General features: G+C 44.6%; 1 protein-coding gene across 1 annotated transcript in view; it reads right to left on the reverse strand.

The window, feature by feature from the left end:
- The window catches only part of LOC117749537 (E3 ubiquitin-protein ligase HECW1), a 62,799-nt gene continuing 40,564 nt past the window's right edge, over window positions 1–22,235 (reverse strand). Inside the window, exons 12-29 of the mRNA XM_034560151.1 lie at window positions 20,302–20,455; window positions 19,076–19,179; window positions 18,660–18,766; window positions 17,710–17,895; window positions 16,894–17,028; window positions 16,601–16,712; window positions 16,417–16,513; window positions 15,494–15,577; window positions 15,254–15,360; window positions 13,875–13,989; window positions 13,324–13,437; window positions 11,899–12,051; window positions 10,633–10,731; window positions 9,931–10,060; window positions 9,696–9,842; window positions 9,248–9,362; window positions 8,369–8,567; window positions 1–112 (exon numbers count right to left, since the gene is read on the reverse strand). Coding sequence (XP_034416042.1) covers window positions 1–112; window positions 8,369–8,567; window positions 9,248–9,362; window positions 9,696–9,842; window positions 9,931–10,060; window positions 10,633–10,731; window positions 11,899–12,051; window positions 13,324–13,437; window positions 13,875–13,989; window positions 15,254–15,360; window positions 15,494–15,577; window positions 16,417–16,513; window positions 16,601–16,712; window positions 16,894–17,028; window positions 17,710–17,895; window positions 18,660–18,766; window positions 19,076–19,179; window positions 20,302–20,455 — 2,270 coding nt within the window. The remainder of the gene's footprint in view (window positions 113–8,368; window positions 8,568–9,247; window positions 9,363–9,695; window positions 9,843–9,930; window positions 10,061–10,632; window positions 10,732–11,898; window positions 12,052–13,323; window positions 13,438–13,874; window positions 13,990–15,253; window positions 15,361–15,493; window positions 15,578–16,416; window positions 16,514–16,600; window positions 16,713–16,893; window positions 17,029–17,709; window positions 17,896–18,659; window positions 18,767–19,075; window positions 19,180–20,301; window positions 20,456–22,235) is intronic.

Here is a 22,235-nt window from a genome sequence, read left to right on the forward strand (position 1 = left end):
TCATTCCAGGCCAAACGTGCTGGTTTCCTCCACCGCGATCAGCAGTTTCTCATACAGCATGGTGTATGACGGGTATGGAGGCAGGTCCAGACGGTTGAAACAGGTGTGAGCCCTGAGAGAGAGAGACAGGTACACTGTTTAGAGTATGGAGGGTCAATGCTACAGGAGGATACGCGAAGCTCGCGTCACACTTTACAATTCACATGTATTTAGGGAGGATCAAGGACACAGCACAAACACATTTCAGAATATACACATTATGTATTTATGCAAACAAGTTCCTTTAATAATGTGCTATAAGCACATGGAATGAGAACTTTTATCTGCATATAGTTTTTCCCTTTATTTCCTCCTGATGATTAAAAGCAGACACTTCGACTTACGGTTAGCATGCGAGGGGGATAGATGTGTCTATGGAAGGCTCCGTGCTTCGCAACTTTCAAATGATTAAATCTTAAAAACACATTAATTCTTCTGCCCGTACGGCTTCTTACTTACGTCTGAGAGACAATGAGCCATAATCTGCGGACGAAGAAAGACGAACGAGCCACTACATCACCGGGAGGGACGACGACGGCCACAGCTCCAGCTAAAGTCAAGATGGCTGCTAACACCTCGGGTGGCTCGTCGTCTCTACCGGCGGACTTGGAGAAGTTGCGCACCACGCTGGTTAGTGACCTCAAAAACACCATTGATGAGGCCTTGGCCCCACTGGCAGACTCGATCAACAAGCTACGTGAAACTACGGAGGAACACGGCCGACGGGTTACAGATATCGAAGTAGCCCTGTCGGACCACAGTGACAGAATTGTCGGCCTCGAAGAAATGTGCGCCTCGCTAAACAATAGAAACTGTATTCTCGCTGACACAGTGGATGATCTTGAAAACAGATCGAGGCGGTGCAATCTAATAGAACGGACTGATCCGGTCAAATTTATGTTGGGATTTTTTGCCGAGACTTTGGGAAGCGACTTATTTCCCACTCCGCCGATCTTGGACCGGGCGCACCGCCTCGGGGCACCGTGCTCTGGACCCAACTCCAAACCAAGAGCAATGATGGTGACCTCTCACTATTACCAGGACAAGGAACACGCGCTGAGAGTGACCTGGGACAAACTCAACTACCGCGGGGGACCAGTCGTCTTCTATCCGGATTACAGCGCCGCAGTCAACAAGAAGCGAACGGCATTTAACCCCGTGAAGGCCCTTCTTTACCAGAAAGGAGTGAGGTTCCGCATGCTTTTTCCTGCTGTGTTAAAGGTCGACCACAAGGGGGACACGCACTCCTTCAGCACCGCAGAGGATGCGCAAACATTCTATGACCAGCATCTGGTAAACTGTGAGGAACAGATTTAACTCATGTGGGACGGTTGTTGACATCTTGTTCTGCTTCATTTTGTTACACTGGTAGATTTCAGCTTTTATGTTTCTGTTACTATTATGTCATCATACCTCTTCATGTTATCAGTTAGTATATGTACTCAATGTGCTTAATACCAACCTTGTTTATTATAAAATGTAACCTGTTAATCCATTTTGATTAGCTGTTGCACGGGAGCCACCCGTTTGTTTAGGTTAGTGAGTGATTTGATGCACTGGAAGTTTAAGATTAGTTTTCTCCTGCGGTTCTCTTCGTTTGGGGAAGTAGACCTAGTATTGTTTTGTGGTAATATGGGTTTTGTGGTAATATGGGTTTTGTGGTAATATGGGTTTGGCCTACAATATACATTGTAATGCAAACAAACTAATGAATGCAGTCACAAGGACAGAACTAAGGGGCAGAACCAGATATGCTCTTCTGTTGGAGACAACTCTGTCAGATTTATCTCATGGAATGTAAAAGGGGTAAATGGACCAGTAAAACGTGCAAGAGCGTTTGCACACCTAAAAAACCTTAAAGCTGAGTTTTCCTCCAGGAAACGCATTTGAAAAAGTCTGATGAGCTCAGACTGCGTAGGGCTTGGTTTAGCCATGTCTTTCACTCAGATTTTGATACCAGGGCACGTGGGGTTGCAATATTAGTCAGGAAAAATATACAATTCACTCCAACGAATGTTGTTTCAGACTCCTGCGGCCGATATGTGACAGTCACAGGCTCTCTATTCCATATACCTGTTTTGTTGGTTAATCTATACGCTCCCAACTGGGATGATGTCGACTTTGCTAACAGGCTTTTGGCCTTCCTGCCAAGTCTAAATACACATCAACTGGTGCTTGGAGGTGATCTAAATTGTATAATGGACCCTAGCCTGGACCGCTCATCTGCTAGAAGAGTTCCTCCCACCAAAATGTCCAAATCCTTTTCAATGTTTATGAATGACAACAGTTGTGTAGATCCTTGGAGGCTTTCTAACACAAGCTTGAAGGTGTTTTCCTTCTTTTTACATGTTCATTCCTCCTTCTCACGAATTGACTACTTCTTTTTAGACAGAGCTTTCATACCTTACGTTAAATCTGTGGAATATTTACCTATTATTATCTCGGACCATGCTCCTCTACAATTAGACAACTCCTTCACCCTGAATCAGAAAGATCGTCCACTATGGAGGCTAAATCCCCTGCTGCTCTCTGATAACATTTTTTGCAATAAAATCGAAAAATCCATAGATTCCTTCATCGAAACTAACACGTCCAATACAGTCTCCTTTTCCCTTCTGTGGGAAACACTTAAAGCGGTTCTACGAGGGGAAATTATTTCCTTTACATCGTACTCAAACAAAATGGGGAGGCAACAACAACAACATTTAACTGAATCCATTCACAACCTTGATAAGCAGTGTGTTTCTAATCCATCACCTGAGCTTTTCAAAAAAAGGGAAAACTTAGATTAGAATTAGAATTTAATGTTCTATCAACCAAAAAAGCCAAACAACTACTGTTGTCCTCTCGTGGCCTATAAGTATGGGGACAAGAACAGTCGGCTGCTGGCTCATCAGCTCAAACGGGAAGCAGCCTCACGGCTCATCCCTGAGATTAAAGATAGTCATGGAAACTTGAAAACAAGCCCAAAAGAAATTAACAACGTTTTTGAGGCATATTACACTAAATTGTATACCTCTGAATCCACCTCTACAAAAGGACCAATGACAACCTTTTTAGACAGCCTCAACTTCCCATGCCTTGAATCAGATAAGATCGCAGAGCTAGATAGAACAATAGAACTGGAAGAAGTCCAAGCAGCAATTACAACCATGCAGAGTGGCAAGACTCCGGGCCCCGATGGCTTTACGGCAGAGTTTTACAAAAAATGTAATAAGAAGCTTTCTTCAATTCTTCTTGGAATGTATCAGGAGTCGCTGATTAAGGGTACTCTTGCACCTACTCTCTCACAAGCAACCATCACACTTTTACTAAAAAAGGACAAGGACCTGTCTGATTGTGGATCCTACCGGCCGATCTCACTTCTTTATGTAGACGCAAAAATCGTTGCAAAGGTACTGTCTCGCCGACTTGAAAATATTACCCCTTTAATTATTTCTGAAGACCAGACTGGTTTCGTAAAAGATCTTCATTCATTTTCCAACATCCGCAGGTTGCTTAACATAATTCCCACTTCCCACTCCACACTGGTCCCGGAAGCAGTTCTCATTAGACGCTGAAAAGGCTTTTGACCGGATTGAGTGGGAGTATTTATTCACGGTCCTACAGAACTTCGGGTTTGGTGATATTTTCGCCTCCTGGATTAAACTCTTATACTCATCTCCGCAAGCATGTGTCACAAACTCACTACGTTCCCCATATTTCTCTAACAAGAGGCACACGCTAAGGATGCCCACTTTCCCCCTTGCTTTTTGCAATGTTAATAGAACCACTCTCCATTGCATTGAAAACATCTCCACTTTTGCGAGGAGTATGCAGGGTTGGGATAGAACATTGTGTATCACTGTACGCAGATGACCTTTTGTTGTATGTAAATGACCCAGTGGCATCCTTTCCTACAATTAAATCGATTCTGGTGGAATTTGGTTCATTTTCAGGATATAAATTAAACTTAAAAAAGAGTGAATTGTACCCAATAAATGATTTGGCTTGCCAAATTCAACAAACTTCAATACCTTTTCGTCTGGCCAGTTCAGGTTTCAGATACCTTGGTGTGAACATAACCCGCAGTCTTGCTTCTCTTCATACAGCCAACTTTAACCCATCCATCCATTTTCAATACCGCTTATCCTCATTAGGGTCGCGGGGGCGCTGGAGCCTATCCCAGCTGACATAGGGCGAAGGCAGGGGACACCCTGGACAGGCCGCCAGTCCATCGAGGGCACATGTAGGGACATACAACCATTCACTCTCACATTCACACCTATGGGACATTTAGAGATCAATTAACCTGCAGCATGTCTTTGGACTGTGGGAGGGTTGAAAATATAAAAAATGACCTTCTTAGATGGAGCAACCTGGCAGGGTGCAGTCCATAAAAATTAATGTATTTCCCACATTTCTATACTTGTTTAGAAGGCCCGAGGGACATGGGTGGCCTGGCTCTTCCTAAATTCATTTTTTATTATTGGGCAACTAACATTCAAAAAATATCTTTTTGGATTAATTCCCCTGAGACTGATTGGTGCCTCTTGGAGGCCCAATCATGCCATTCTTCCTCTCTTCCTGCATTAGTACACTCATCTCTTCCGATAAAACTGTCCAGCCACTCTTCTAACCCGGTTGTCCTCACTACACTTAGAATTTGGATTCAATTTCAAGCCGCTTCTTCTCTGGGTCCGATTAGTAATAACCATATATTCCCACCATCTGTATTGGACAACACCTTCTCTCAGTGGAAAAAAAGAGGACTGAAGTGTTTCAGGGATCTTTATGACGATGGCCAGTTCTCTAGCTTTGACTCTCTTTGTAAGAGATGTGACCTGGACCGTTCAAATCTCTTCAGATACTTTCAGGTCCGCCACCAGGTAATGAAGCTCTTCCTGTCATACCCCGACCTCCCATGCAAACACTTTGGGAAAGCCTACTGGACATGCAACCAACTCAGAAGGGTTGGATCTCTAAAGATTACAACCAGATCATAACCACAACGGATACCTTTTCTACAATCAAAACCAAATGGGAAAGTGAGTTGAATATGAACCTGACACAGAATTGGTGGTTGGGTGCACTGTAGAGGGTGAGCACCTCTACGTCCTGTGCCAGACTTGGTCTTATTCAGTTCAAAGTGGTCCATAGGATGCACTTTAGCAACAGCAGACTAGCTAGAATATTCCCAGGCCATGATGCGGGATGTAACCGTTGTGGTTATCCTCAAGCAGATTTATTACACACGTTTTGGCCGTGTCCTAAACTTGGACATTTCTGGTACTATGTGTTTAATATTTTAACTATAGTTTTAGGGATTGAGGTACAACCGTGCCCCCTTATGGCAATCTTTGGAATCCCAGCTAAACCCATTCTTTATAGTACCAAAGACATGGATATTATTGCCTTTACCACTCTTCTGGCACGTCGTAGAATACTTCTTGCTTGGAAGTCCCCAAGTTCACAATCTCAGTCTGCCTGGCTTAAGGATGTGATGTTTTTCTTGAGTCTTGATGAAAAAATTAAATATGCACTTAGAGGCTGTAATGACAACTTTACTAAGAAATGGCAACCTTTCATTTCTTATTTTCAAGATCTGTCAGTGTTGCCTACTGAATGAGACGCAGCTGGTAATCTGTATGTATGTACCTGGTCCTCTGTCCTTATCTGTCTGACTAACTGTAACTGAACCTAATAAAGTATCTATTAAAAAAAAAAGAGCAGACACTTCACAAAGAGACAATATATATATTTCATCCTGCTTTTTTGCCGAGAGCTATATCAGAAGATTTAAATCAGTCTTGTGTCTGTATGCTATATTAAGTTTCACCCAGCGGCTGGTTAGCGAGAATAAAGACTGGATATACTGTAGGTGGAAGCAGCTAACGTGGCTCTATCTAAAATTAAAAATATCCCTCTATAAGCTCTAAAGCTCATGTCACGATTGATTTATCTGAACAAAAAAAAAACAGTGTTACTGGAAAAACCACAAGTTGTGCTTCTACGTGAAACATACTTTACTTTTCTTGGCTGTGTACAGTGACTTCCTTGAGTTTTGTTTCATAAAGTCGTATTGTTTCAACCTGTTTCCAGTCTTTTTGCTGAGCTGAGCTTAACGTCACCTCGCTCCAGCCTAGTACATACCTTACATACCCGAGAATGGTATCAATCTTCTTAAAGGAATACTTCTCCCTTACAATAAACATTTGTTTGACATCACTGACATCCTTGTGTCTTGTTACCTGGAAATAGTGAAGATACCTCTGAGGAGAATCCAAAAAAGGAGTAAACCCTTGATGTGTTTGCCAAAAAGCCAACTGTTTAAAACCCTTCCTCCACTTCCTCTCCTGCAAGGACTAACAGCGAGTGAAGGTCTAGTGGCTGAAGGTTGAACAGCACCGTTCTGGTGACGATGCCTGTGTTTGGGACGTATAGTGAGTGTGATAAAGGAGACGTGAACCACACTGCACCAGTTGTGTGTGTCAAGTGATTTCTGATTTGGTGTTGCTGTCATTAAATCTGTCCAAAATCTACTCCAATTCATCCAGGATTTACTCTGTTCATTGGATTCATCATTCACTGTAATCAACATGGGGCGAGCAACTGATAAACAAACAGTCATTTTGTGGGTGAAGTATTTCCTTAGTCAGACATCTTGGGCTGCTTGTGGACACGGGCAGATGCCAATTATTACATCACACAGATCCACACAGCCAGATATAGAAAGTAGAAATAAGAATTGAAATCTCTGTACACCTCAACAGTGATGTACATACTTGACCTGTCTGATATCAAATGACAGGTTCCCTGTGGAGCTTTTGACCTCTTGCAGCGCTATGGAGCCGTTTTCTTTTTTCTTGTGCACGGGGACACACAAACATCAGGAAACACAGTGCGACCAATGATGTCACAATATTCTACTAATCACAGGTGGCGGCAAAAAAAGGCAGAGAGTGTAAGCAATCCTGGATTTAAGGTACTGGAACAACATTATTCAGCACAGTCAGACCTCACCGACCTCACTGTGTTCTGCTGCACAGGGCACATCTTAAGTGAGCCCACAAATTAGTTACTAAACAGTGCCCCCTGTGGCCCCAAGTCACAATTACATGATAATGTTCACGCAAATAACTAATGCAGCAGCAGTAGAGAAGAGTGGGAAACTTCATTTGTAATGTCCAGTTAGCTAGCTAACACTAGCTGACTGCTAACATTAGCTGACTGCTAACACTAGCTGACTGCTAACACTAGCTGACTGCTAACACTAGCTCACTTTAGCCACAACAGGTTAAGTGTTAAAGGAAAGCTGGAGCAGCAAAACCCCTGCATGTTTAGAATGGAGCACGTTTTGTTGTGAGTTTTTGATGTGATTTCTTCTTTCTAAAGTCACATCAATTAACATGACACCACCTCAACACAATGTATTTATTTCACCAGCCACCTCGACCTTTTGAGTCAAAGCGACGACCTTAACGTTGTCCAAACCTCTCCGTTCATACTACTGGTCCAAAGTGCTACGTAGGTACAGGACCAGGACCAGTGACTGAAGTCCTATACAATACAGACGTGACTTTTTGAGCCAATTTAGTTGTACTTTCCGACTCGTTAAACGCTCGCTGGACACTTTCGGTTACCCTCGAGTCAATTTTGGGCGAGTCAGGGACATCGTGGACATCGTGTCTTTTTTCAAGATAAACTCTTTTGAACAGCGCCCCTAACCCCCTAAAAAAGAAAGTCCAGAATCTGTGAGACTCCTTGGTGACTTTACCCTCCATCAGAGCTTCTGTTGACGCGTATGGGTTTACATTTGTGTTCGCTGAAGCCTGGTGCCTCTTATTCAGAGGCTAAGAGGACCCTTGTGAGAATGGTTCGCTATTCCAGTGGCTGTGACGCTAAATGGTGTGATTTTAAATGTCTTCTCCGCCTCCTGTACATTACAAAAGAATTCAGCCAACAAAAATTCACAATATATGTATGAAGTATACTTTCCCCATTATAATTTGGCTTTGTATTTTACTCACAAGTTGACTCTCGGGACAAAAGAGTGAACAGTGTTTGCTGATTCTGGAGCTGCAACAATCGCCCTCGGTTTTATTGAAAAGTCAAAAAGATCTTTTTGTAATCGATTTGTTGAGATTCTCCCGGCAGCAATCAACCAATCAAATACTCATTCCTGTTGTCTGTGGCTGTCACAGGACCACGATGAGCCCATCCAATCCCTTTTGGGGCCCTCTGTCGGGTGTGTGGGGGGAAGCAGGACCTCCGCCAAGCGGGCAGCAGCTCCTTTGACTTGAGGGGACAAAGAGAAGAGGGCGTGGGCCGCGTGACACCGCTCACGTACCTGGGCAGGGATGTGACTTTGCCCCACTTCTCGATACAGAAGCGCCGCAGGCCGTTGGAGCCCCGCAGCGCGGCGAAGCCCTCGTAGGGCACGCTGGACGTCCCCGTGACGAACTGCAGCAGCCGGAGACGCTGCTCGTTGTTGAACCGCTCCACGGCAGCCCAGAACCAGCGCATCACTATGTGGCCGTCATGGTAACCTGGTGGTCGGGAGTCAGGGAGTTAACATCACGACTGGATAAACTCAGGGGAAGGGCTTTGCATTGAGACTCTAGTATTGACTGCTTCTATTATCAATGTACAAGACATGTAAGATGGAACTAAAGATAAGATTAATCATGGAAAACATCCTGGAATACAGGGAAAGGTTTTGTTCATGTACTCGTTTCACACTTATTCAAGGAATCACGCACATTAGACCAGCAATATGTCAACGGAAAATATTCAATTTAAATCTGCTGTAGCATTCAGGGGCAGCATTGTGAAGGTTAGCTCTAACATCTCAGTCTGTGGGTTAAATAGTGTCAAACGGATAATGTGGGCAGACTCTACAGACTGCTGCCACACCTGTCTGAGACTGAAACACAGACTACGCCCTGATCCAGATTACAGCCATGTACAGATGTTCATGCCCATGCGAGGTGTAAAAGTGTCTTGAAGGATTTCAGGTACGGTTTGATCAGAGACTGCATACAAAGACGGACGACGTGACAGCTCCCCAAAGGTGAACACAGACATCTTGATCGCTCCATGGTGACAGGCAGGTCACAAAGCCCGCCCCCCTCCATGTTAGTGGATGGGACAAACTAATAGAACATGCGGATGGAATGTGATTGGGAAGCACACACACATACACACACACACACACATACACACACACCTCCTCTGTACTCGGTGTTGCTTCTCCAGTCGATGAGGTCGATCTCGACCGTTCCGGCGATCACCAGCTCCAGCTCTCGGGCATCGAACACAGACACCAGCCTGGAGTCCACCACCTGAGACACGACGAGACACACTTCTGTTCAGCTGTATCCACTCTACATGAACTATTAGAGCATATCTACTATGGACGTTATAGTAAACGTCCTATGTTGCACCACCCACCACGCTAAGTTCCTTGTAGGTGTAAACCTACTTGGCTAATAAAAAGTTTCCGATTCTGATTCTGATAGTTAGATTGTGCATTATTTGGAGGTGTTGACATGTGTGGATTGTGGTTACAGTAGGCCTGTGACCTCATTGGTCTATGTATATATGAGCCAGTGTTAATCTGACAGTGATGTTGTTGAAAGCATTGGATGGTGCTATGAACCAAGAGCATGGTTTACCTCGTAGAAGCCTCTGACCAGCGCCTCCGTCTGCTGCACCACTCCTCTCTCCACCCTCCACTTGGCCATGCGCTCAATGTAATCCTTCTTGTTCTTCTCCGTCACCTGGAGGTTGGAGCCGCCCGACTTCAGCTCCCGCTCCGTCACCTGGCAACGCAACAGGCACGAAGCTCGTCATGGTGGAAAAAACAACATATAACAGATAGATAAACAACACTGCATGTCACCCGCCGACCTGGCCGAAGACCTCCTCGTTGACGGTGAAGGTGAGGTCCAGGATGTCAGTGATGTCGTTGTCTTTCATCCACTGCAGAGACTGGTGGAACTCCTCGTCCAGGTACTCCAGATCAGACAGGTCTGTGGACCTGAAGCACACACGGAGCTCACACATGCACCCCACTAAGCGGCTGAGCGCTGCTAGCATGCTAACTGCACAGTGTGTATGTGGAGAGCGCAGGACATAGGAAGTGGACAGTGTTGGAGTTCTGAACCCAACGAGCTCACGTGGATTCATGGCTCAGAAGCACGAACGTCAACCGAGGCGTAATTCCTAAAAGTGTAATGTTCACGCTAAAAGAGGAAAGATGAGCTTCAGTTCCCACCAACTCCCTGGATGTGTGTGGGGATCTTTGTGAACTGGAGGCTCACACAGAATAACTTCATCCAAAATGTATGCTTATTACATCATTTAAATATGTGCAATTAGCACAGGAGCACAATGTGCTATTTGCTTGGCAGAGCAGTTGGGCTGCATTTCACCGTTTGTGGGTTCTTTTTGTCTTAATTGTACAGGTTGGTCAACCGGGAGAGGACCATGCCCACCGGTCCTTAAAGAGAATCACCTGACACAGAAAATACACCTGTGTCTTCAAGTCTTGTGCTCTCTGAGTGTGTGTGTGTCTGCAGAAGAGCCAACATATAGAGAACGTGTACTGACAGTCGGAGCAGGGCCTTGTAGAAGGGTCTGGTGAAGAACGCATCCAGCAGGTACTGATGGATCAGAGCCAGGCCCAGGATACGCCCACTGAAGCGGAACCTGGACACACACACACACACACACACAAACGCACACACACATAAACGCACACACACAGACGCACACATGCAAACACACACGCAAACGCACACACACGCGCGCACATGGAAAAACACGCAAACGCACACACACGTGCATATGCAAATGCAAACGCACACACACAAACACACACACACACACACACACACACCCACAGACGGAACATTAGAAGCAACTGAAACACAACTTTGACACATGAACAATGAGCGGCCTGATACTGAAGACAGTACTTCCTTGACGTCAACGTCATGCTGCTAACGGGAGTGAAACTAACAATTTTAACCCTCACATTTTGATGCAAACATGTGTCTGTCCATATCAGTATTTTTAGCTAAACACATAATCTATGGGGCCAATAATGACCACACGGTCAGGAATCTGTGGAGAACTTGCAACTAGTCAAATCTTTCTTTCTTTAATAAAGTGACAGCATTAGTCATTCTATATATACATGTATACATACATATATGCCTCCAATCAATAAGGAACATGTGTTTTTTCGTGACATTTGAGTGTCAAAGACCCAAGATTAATCTGAAAATTATTGACCAACTGAACAGATGTATTTAAGCCCTGAAATGAGCTAAATATTGGTCAACATCCATTTTCTAAGTCTGATCTAAACTTCTCTCCTGTGTTCATGACTTATAAACAGGTTTTCCAGGTGGTCAGTTCTTTTTGTCATTTGAATTGTTTGTTGTTGAAATACTCTCTTCCCCCACAAGAGGGCGAAGTGCACTTTTACCCCATGTTTCTCAAAAGGACTGAAGGCATTCATGTTTTTGTTCCTTTGTTCAAGATATGTATTTTAATCAGTGCGATGCTTCAGGTCCTATTTAGAACACGAGGTGCACTTCAGCCTCTTGTGGCCACACTGAGTATTACAACCACAAACACGTTTTCACAAGATTAAAACTAAAAAAGAAATTTAGAAAGATGATCTAAACCCATTCGGGGGCGAGGACCCTTTCACCGCTACTCGCAGCTTTAATTATTTATTATTTTTACTTAAGTACTGTTATCTGTGTGTTGTGTACCATATTTATTTATTATTGCAATATGTTTATTGTTTTTATTATATTTTAATTTGTATTCACTAGGTGTGTGTGACTGCATTGCACAGCTTACCACTCCAGGTGGTTCTCAACGAATGCTGACATGGGGCTGATTTGAACGGTGTAGGTATCGTTAGCCGAGTATTCAAACAGACCGTAGTACGGATTAAACAACTCCTGAGACAAGAGGAAGAAGAACTCTCTGGACGGGCCGCTGTAGTCCAATCTGAGGGGACAAAAAGACATTTGGTTCACGGTTTATTTGGGCAAACTGATCAAATAACCTTATTTTGCTCTATCAAAGGGCTTCAGGGCTCTGCTGACTGAGTCCAGCATGCAGTCCACAGCTGGCAAACCCTCGAGTGTATAAGAAGTGTGCGTAGTCATGGTGATATCATCTATTGGTTCGTGGACTGCTGTTTTGTAGCCTTGAGTTCTGCATTTTGGCGGTCGCCATCTTGGCTTTTTGCAACCAGTGAACAGAAGTGACCATATTTGGAATGTGGAGGAGTGACGTAGAGACGCCGCATACGTCTCTGGTATCCACCTGTCAATCACAAAGTAGCCCCGCCCTAAATCATACTCCTCTTTATGGTCTATGTAAATTGACCATCATTTACTAAATGAACATCATGCTGTATAGAAGAAGACTTGAGACTAGAGATTGAGACCATAAACTCATGTTTACAATGTTTACTGAGGGAATAAATCAAGAGAAGTAGAGTCATTTATATAGACTTCTATACAACCAGAGGAGTCGCCCCCTGGTGGTCAGGAGAGAGAATGCAGCTTCAACACATGAAGCATAGACTTCTATACAACCAGAGGAGTCGCCCCCTGGTGGTCAGGAGAGAGAATGCAGCTTTAACACATGAAGAATAGACTTCTATACAACCAGAGGAGTCCCCCCCTGGTGGTCAGGAGAGAGAATGCAGCTTTAACACATGAAGCATATACTTCTATACAACCAGAGGAGTCGCCCCCTGGTGGTCAGTAGAGAGAATGCAGCTTTAACACATGAAGCATAGACTTCTATACAACCAGAGGAGTCTCCCCCTGGTGGTCAGTAGAGAGAATGCAGCTTTAACACATAAATCATTGTCTCCCCTTGTCAGAAGCTGAGGGTGCCGCCTGACAGCGGCTCATTGACCCCCGTTTCCTTTGGCTGCTCGATGCTGCATAGAGCCGGCTGTACACAGAATGCTGTGCCAAACTGTACTTCCCTTCCCTGAAGTCAACAAGTGGATAGCCTGCAGGAAGTGGAACAGCACCAGTCTGCCATTGCAACTCAAACTGTGTATGTTTGTGCCATGCTGGCTAATAACTCCACTGCTGCTCTGCACTGCACTCATACTGGGGTTGAGTTAGAGAACACAGTCCAGACACATGGTTGAGCTTCAAAAGCTTGTGCTAACATTAAAGCATACCCTGCACTCGAAAACACATTGTGTGTGTGTGTGTGTGTGTGTGTGTGTGTGTGTGTGTGTGTGTGTCTCACCCCTCCTCCCCCAGGAAGGTAACGTAGAGTTTGTTCCTCTGCAGCTCTTTGCGGGAGTATGCCATCACCTGGTTAAAGGTTCCCTCCAGCAAGTGTTCTCTCCTGATCAGCAACCTGCAACCACCAGAAGGCTCACATGTTGCACTGGCTTTGTATTCAAAATCATATTTACTTTACGTTCACTTTCTGTACATTCTGTTTTCCCTAAAAAATAAAACTCTGGTGGGGAATTATTTTGTTTATAATGGTATTTGTTATTTAATTCCCAGAACACAATTTTCACAAGGCATTACCTTATTGTTTTCAATGGCAGCTATGGCCCTGTCTCCACGGACAAAGCACAGGTACTCAAATATTATTATATAGATAAAATGTATCAGATATTAATATAAAGATGCAGTTCAATGAATATATACTGTGTGTGGGGCAGGGATCAGGGTATCTACTGAATCCACTGTAACCGCTACAGCCCACTGGGAGACCATAGAGATTGAACTGTCGCCTTTATTTGGATGCTACACTCCAGTTCACATGAGTCCTCTGAGTCTTACTTGATCTTGCCCGGGCCCTGCCCGTAGCCCTTGGCTTCTAACTTCCTGTAGAAGTTTCTCAGTTTGGCTTCAAAGTCTCTGCGGTAAGGAGCTGGAGCCCTCGCCCTCTGCAGGCCTGCACACACACACACACACACACACACACACACACACACACACACACACACACACAGCATGTTTAGAATAGTGTGACTCAGGCCTCATCGACACGGGGCACCATGACAGAGGACGATCCGTTACTAGGGAACGCACATATTGAGGCCGGTTTAGATTTAGACTATCTCGCTGAAGAAGGGGGTGATCTCTGTGGGATCCGTCCTACAGTGAGACAGACTGCTCTAAACTCACATCGGTTCTACCGCTTGAGCTTTCCACCAAGGAAGTACAAATCTAATGAACGAAGCACAATTACAAGCCAGGCTCCCCTGCTGTGACCCACTTTCCCTTTATAGACCCTCCCATCAATAACATGCATAACCTAAGAAACACACACACCAACACACACACTCTGTGAACCCTCAGTACGGTAATCACTGCTGTGCACTAACGTCATATTAATGATCTGTTTGTGTGTGTGTGTGTGTGTGTGTGTGTGTGTGTGTGAGAGCGAGTGCTTCACATAGCGTGCTAGATTAGTGTGCATCTTCACATCTGAACCTGCACACGTGAGTAACTCTGTGGTACTCACATTGACTTCAGAAGCACAACACAAAAGAAAAGTCTTAGAAAGCCTCTCGTAGAGGAGGAGAGGTTCCATGCTGGGGTTACGGTGCAATATAATGCCACGCTGTAAGCAGGGCGATATATTGGGATCATGTTTTAGAATAACAGGCCAAAGTATGAATAAAATCAGAGCAGTGGGATCTATGAGTGTTTCATAAACAGTTTAAAATGCCTCACAGTAACTTGTACTACAGCAGCCTTGTGCCAAGAAGACCCCACAGGAAATGTTTAATGTGAACACGGCAGCCATCAATCAGCCGTTATCATCTCAGGCTATAGTCCCGCCCACTTTTCCTCTTCATGAAAACAAATGAGAATGCTTTCGTGTTGGCAGCTCTGTGCTGCTCTCTGCTGGTAGATATGAATATATACATAATTCACCTTTTCACTTGGTTTTGTGTTTAGATTTGATCAGGAAATACATTTGACCATGTACTTCATTTAATGACTTTAATGATGTTAGGTCTTCCATAGAAAGGTCCTTTGTTATTTCCCTGCTCTGGGATGGAGATGTGCTTTCATTTGACGGAAACAGGAAGGAGATTGAAAGAAACCATTTGTACAGTAACGAGGATTATGACATCATCAACAAGTCCAGGAATGTTTCATGCTCCAGGCAGAGCAACATTCAGTGATGGTCATGCTTGAAGACCTACCCGGAGAGTTCTGTGGCGAGGAGGCGGGGGAGCAGCGAGGAGAGATGCTGAAGCTGGGGTGGACGGGGGGAGGAGGCACATAAGACATGATGTCCTCTTCGAACAGACTGCAGGAAACAAGCAGCATTACTCACTCATTATTTTCAAGCATTGGTGTGTGTGTGTGTGTGTGTCTGTGTGAATGCAGTCTTTTATGAGTCAGGGCAGAAAGAGGCTGCTAGGGTTCAGTGTGTGCTCTACCTCAACAGGATGACTAGGTCGGCATCACATGACAGCTTCTCCACCCCCTGAGTACCTTCTGTCCGGAGGTAGTGGATCTTCTCCCTGGACAGCCAACAAAAAAGGTTATTTATTTGATTCATTGAGGTGAATTTAAATGGCTTATACAGCTTATATATCTGTGTGTGTGCGTGTGTGTGCGTGTGTGTGTGTGTGTGTGCGTGTGTGTGCATGTGTGTGTGTGCGTGCGTGTGTGTGTGTGTGCGTGCGTGCGTGTGTGTCTGCGTGCGTGTGTGTGTGTGTGCGTGTGTGTGCGTGCGTGCGTGTGTGTCTGCGTGTGTGTGTGTGTGTGCGTGTGTGTGCGTGCGTGCGTGTGTGTCTGCGTGTGTGTGTGTGTGCGTGTGTGTGTGTGTGTGTGAGTGGAGGGGGGGGATACTGAGACGCGTCCTTCCTGACCTCTATCCTGGAAGTGTTCTTCGAGGATATGAATGCAGCATAATCCATGCAAACTTGGTTTGGTTAAAGTGATTCAACCCTACCAACAATTAGCCCCCTGGACAGCCGGGCCTGGACAAGCCTTCTGTACATTTGGGCCGTTCAGGACTGTGATGACCCTCTCACCCGCCCTCCCCAACACACATCTAACGACAGGGCAAAGACATTTTACAGGGAGCAGTTCATCCGATGCACCTGGTGGGTGCATTGCTGTGGACCCAGGGGCGTGCAGTGTCGGGGTGGGAGTGATTTAAAGACTCGTTCAATATAATGAACAAGCGAGTGGGCGGGGCTTCCGGGCCCTGCGGACTGAATCTCTTTTTGAAATGTCTTTTTTTTGTTTATTGCAAGACAAGAGCAATAAAAGAGGAAAACAAGAACAGTGAATACAGGCCAGTTAACACTTTTGTCAGGGGAGGAATGCTGTGTCAGACAAGAAAGAAGCAAACCTCAGGGCATGGTTTCTGCTGAGGCTCGGCTGTCGCTCCTGCAGCATGTCGAATATGTTGGGCTGTCGAAGGAACGCCACTATCTTGTCGTTGTAAGCTAGTGAGAGACAGGAGAGAGAAGCAGTCAGAAGCAGTCAGAAGCAGTGAGGCTAGAACAAGGTGTGCGTGTGGTGACGGTGCCTACATGGAGCGCTCAGCTGTGAGCTGTTGTTGTGCTGGCTTCGAATGGCGGCTACCAGGCTGTTGCCGGGCCTCGTCATCAGAGAAGCCCCCCGACTCCTGGACACGTCCGAGGCCTGAGAACAAACAGCAAACGGGACACACTTTAGCCTCTGATGCGGCTCTGGAAGCTGTTTTCTACCGTCATTGCTAGATAATGTCCTTGAACAGTTCTCAACATGGTCGCCATGTTCCTTATCCAAACTAGTTGACTTCTAGGAAGGGAGTGTATGTGGTGAGTAAGTGAATGGCGAGCACCTCCCCGGCGCTGTAGCTGCGGAGTCTCTGCAGATGCTGCCTGTGAGCGAGGTGGCCGGGCAGCCGGCCGTTCTGCAGAGGGATGCGAGGGTCGATGAAGGTCGTGGCTCGACTGTTGTGGTCCACAAAGAAAGACTGGGGGACAGAACAAAATGGACTGAAAATTACTACTACTATCACTATTATTGGTAACACTTTATAATGACTGCATGCTATGAAGCATTAGTTAAGTATGAGTAAACACTCAATTCATCATTTATGAAGCTTTGTTCCACACTTTATAAATGATGGATTCACCATTTGTAAATGAAGTATTATATAATGCTTCATAGCGTGCAGTCATTATAAAGGGTAAGACTTTATAATATAAAGTGTGAGACTTGCTTTACAAATGATGAATTAAGTGTTTACTCATACTGAACTAATGCTTCATAGCGTGTAGTTTTTATAAAGTATTACCGTGTATGTATTTTGTGTTAAATTAATTGTAAAAAAAAAAGAAAGACTTGCTGTCTTACACCAGAAGGAGGACAAATGAAAGTACATATTGTTCTGTAAATATCACAGGCCCTCTCGACTACATTGCATTGAGTGTGCACGGGCTAGGGCGGTTTTCACCTTCCAGTGTGTGACTTCATGTACGCTACACATGCTGGACTCTGACCTTCTCTGGGAACCAACACGACAAAGAGCTGAACATGAGTACAGTCCAGTGTTTGCCCTTGGGTGAAATAGCTTTGCTAGCATAGTGTGACGTCAGTGCTGACGTGAAGCCAACCCCCAGAGGAGGGTCACATGTATGCATCCGGAACCTACCTTGCCCTGGGGGTCGGTCTTGATCTCCCAGCCTCTTGGCAGCTCCAGCTGAGTGTCTGTGAACCTGTTGAGGAAAACCACCAGGTCCCGGTTGTGTTGGTAACGCTCAAAGTTCCTGGCATCGCGACGCACCTTCAGGATCATGTGCTTCACACAGCTGCTGCTGGTGAACATCCGGTAGGCCGCCTGGACAGAGGACAGGGACGCTTTGACGTTCATACAAGGGAAAAGGTTCTCCTGGTGGGCCTGCGACTGTTCAATACACAATATCAGCCAACTCACATGAGCAGCAATGAGTGCCTCCTGTGTTCCTCACATTGCATCATTTAATTATCAGTAGTTTGAGAAATACATTTGTATTTCTCATGTGACATCTGACAGTGCAACGTTGGCTGCTGAACAGCAATTGTTTCAAATCAAGATATAATTTCATTCATATTAAAGGAATAGTCAATAATCTATATTATTCTTACTGTCAAAATGTCATTAAAAAAGGCTCAAAGGCCTAAGCTCATTGATTTCTCAACTCGCAAATACATATTCTTGTTCAAAAATAAGGCTCAGAAATGTGCTTTAATAGCTGGCCTTTTTAGTTTTCATCCAAAGTGATTAAAAAAGGAGGAACTATGCCTTTGTTGGGAACTATTTTCTGCAGTGGATGAGTCTGAAGGTGGCGCTCTGGTGAGTATCAGTGGCCTCAGGGCGGTGTGCGAGTCCAAATAAACTACAGTGTGTGTTCATGGTGACAAAGGAACATGTGAGGAGGGCAACATTGTGTTCATAGTTGTTGACACAGAAGACACCATTTTGAGGCTGAATATAGATATAGATATAGATTCAGCATGGGAAGCATTATATAATGATAAACTGGTCTAACACATAAATAATAAATAATAACCATAATGAGCACACTACACTGTAAATAGGTATGAGTGTGTGTGTGGACTCACATAGTTACTGTGCAACACAGTGAAGAATTCTGGGTGTGTGATGAACTTGACGGCAGGTGATTGGAGGAGATGGCTGATCTTCTGGTGATTGACGGGGGAGGCGGGGCCTGCAGACAGAAGATAGATGAAGTCCTCTCTCTGTATTCCTAAGCGCTGAAGAGCTGTGAGCGGTTTTCACTGCGTCATTAGAAGTACTAAAGATGAAAATGCAATTCAACATCAAAAAGTACTGCATCAGAAGATTGTAAATGACACTGTCACTAAACAGCATGTGTATTTATGCCTTCAAAGAGGGAAACAGTGGTCCCACAGGTATGCATGAACACAACCCTAACCGGTGTATCCCTGTAGCCTGTTGTGTAGCTGGCATGACCAAGCACAGGTGAGCTCAGTGTAGCTGTGAGGAGGCTCTGTACCTGTCTGAGGCGCATCACAGTCAGTCTCCGTGCTGCCGCTCCGCTCCAACCGGGGACTCCCACCGTCCTCCTCTGTGGCCATGGTCCTCTGGATGTTCTGGTACCTGCACAGACAACAAGTCGTCCTCTAATACAGGAGGAGGAACACGGGACTCTTTTGCTTGTGAAGTATGACTGGGTTCATAATGAGGGCTGTCTGCAGCGTTCACCAAGAGACACGTCACTGTTGGTAAGGATCACTTCACCAGATGCCTAACTCCACCTCTCTCATTGCCTGGTTCAGCTCAACATTAGTGTTTGGTTGACATTAACAAAACAAACGTGTGTATATATATATATATATATATATATATATATATATATATATTTATATATATATATATATATATATATATATATATATATATATATATATATATATATATATATATATATATATATATATATCTATATCTATATATACAGATATATATCTCTCGCCATATATATATATATATATATATATATTTACTGTATATAGATATATATTTAGTTGTATATAGATATACATATAAAAATATATATACAATCAGGCACTTCACTGTGTTTTCATATTAAAAATATACGTATGATTTAATGAGCAACAAGATTCACGTGTCTTGTCCTTGAGCTAGACACAGAACCCAGTCGCTCTCAGACTAAATTGCATGTATGTTTGTAAAATATGTAATATGACGAATGTAATACAGTTTAGTTTTTCTTTAAAAGATTATTGTCACAATATAACTAATATAAAAAAATGTTCCATGATATAACGCAAGTCCTGCTCCCCCCTACATATGTTCTCATCTGTGCCAGGAGGATTTTCCTAAATGTTTGTTGTTGTAATACTGGTGACAGCCACACGAGGCGGAGGTGCACCAGCACCACTCTCACCTGACACAACTTGAGAACATGACGACATTCTGGCTAAACCCTTTTGACCCCTTCTCTTAAGTCTCAAGCACAGGAGAAAAAACTAGTTAGAACAGACCTAGAAACCAGACCTGCACTTTTCCCCTTCCTTGTTGAGTTCTCGATATTACGCAATGCATCTCATTAAAGCAAGGATGCATGTAGTTACAACATGATGACAGAGCTATGTTGTAACAACTTAAACATTGAAAAGGAGAAACGAATATGCTGAGTAGAGACTGTGTTACAGTCGGGCCACAGTGTCTCCTCCAACCACGTGGTCCCAGTCTGACCTCCTGTTGAGCTGCTCCATCTGCTGCGTGGAGCCGGAGCGGGGGATGCCGTGGTTACACTTGCTGCTGTGGACGGGTCTCTGCCAGGTCGTGGTCCGGTTGACATGGTCCACGTAGAAGACTCTGCCGTGGCTGTCGATGCGAGCTTCCCAGTCTGCGGCAACACACAGGAGGGGGAAGTCAGTCGGATGCAAACAAACCGTGTCTTAATGTCATGACCCCTGAAGACAAATGGAGAAAATTAACAAGATCTGAAGCTTTTTTCTTTTTTTCTTTTACAATAAGTCACATTGTAGTATTTGGATCAACTAGAAAACAGGGATAGCTAATTTAGAAGTGAAATAAACTACACGAAATAGCGAAATAGCACACGAAATTCTCCCTTTCATATGCACTCACTCTAAATCCCTCAAGGATATTCTTTAGCTTTGACCGCCAGCCACTTACAAGGACTGACTTTCTACTTTCACTTTCCCACGACTTTGATGCCGTATGCACATCATTAGACCAAGACTGAGTGGATAACTAATCCCTTCATGCATGGGCTGATGCCCGCCTCCCTCCAACATCCCCAGGGCTCTCAGGTCTTTTCTGAACAGCTGATTGGTGGTAGGATCCAAGGCTACGGAGCAAATGTTAGAGAGAATAATAAGCTCTTCTCAAAATCTCAAGCTCAAAATCTAACTCTCAGTGTCCACAGTAGACTGCATTAAACAGTGTTTAGACAGTGGTTAAAGAGTGTTAAACAGTGTTTAGACAGCTTTAAACAGCATTAAACAGTATTAAACAGTGTTTAGACAATGTTAAACAGTATTAAACAGTGTTTAGACAGCATTAAACAGCATTAAACAGTGTTTAGACAGCGGTTAACAGTGTTTAAACAGTGTTTAGACAGCGGTTAAACAGCATTAAACAGTGTTTAGACAGCATTAAACAGCATTAAACAGTGTTTAGACAGCGGTTAACAGTGTTTAAACAGTGTTTAGACAGTGTTTAAACAGTGTTTAGACAGTGGTTAAAGAGTGTTAAACAGTGTTTAAATAGCATTAAACAGTGTTTAGACAGCGTTAAACAGCATTAAACAGTGTTTAGACAGCGGCCAGTAAAAATCCAAACTCCCTCTTACACTCCCTTTCCTTCCATTCTCAAAACAAAAGTCTTTACAGCACTTAAGTGTGTACATGTAGTCCTGATCCTTCAGGTGGTCTGGGTGGTGTACATGTAGTCCTGCTCCTTCAGGTGGTCTGGGTGGTGTACATGTAGTTCTGCTCCTTCAGGTGGTCTGGGTGGTGTACATGTAGTCCTGCTCCTTCAGGTGGTCTGGGTGGTGTACATGTAGTCCTGCTCCTTCAGGTGGTCTGGGTGGTGTACATGTAGTCCTGCTCCTTCAGGTGGTCTGGGTGGTGTACATGTAGTCCTGATCCTTCAGGTGGTCTGGGTGGTGTACATGTAGTCCTGCTCCTTCAGGTGGTCTGGGTGGTGTACATGTAGTCCTGATCCTTCAGGTGGTCTGGGTGGTGTACATGTAGTCCTGATCCTTCAGGTGGTCTGGGTGGTGTACATGTAGTCCTGATCCTTCAGGTGGTCTGGGTGGTGTACATGTAGTCCTGATCCTTCAGGTGGTCTGGGTGGTGTACATGTAGTCCTGATCCTTCAGGTGGTCTGGGTGGTGTACATGTAGTCCTGCTCCTTCAGGTGGTCTGGGTGGTGTACATGTAGTCCTGCTCCTTCAGGTGGTCTGGGTGGTGTACATGTAGTCCTGATCCTTCAGGTGGTCTGGGTGGTGTACATGTAGTCCTGATCCTTCAGGTGGTCTGGGTGGTGTACATGTAGTCCTGCTCCTTCAGGTGGTCTGGGTGGTGTACATGTAGTCCTGATCCTTCAGGTGGTCTGGGTGGTGTACATGTAGTCCTGATCCTTCAGGTGGTCTGGGT

Source organism: Cyclopterus lumpus, chromosome 20, assembly GCF_009769545.1.
Source record: "Cyclopterus lumpus isolate fCycLum1 chromosome 20, fCycLum1.pri, whole genome shotgun sequence".
Classification (NCBI taxonomy): Eukaryota; Metazoa; Chordata; class Actinopteri; order Perciformes; family Cyclopteridae; genus Cyclopterus; species Cyclopterus lumpus.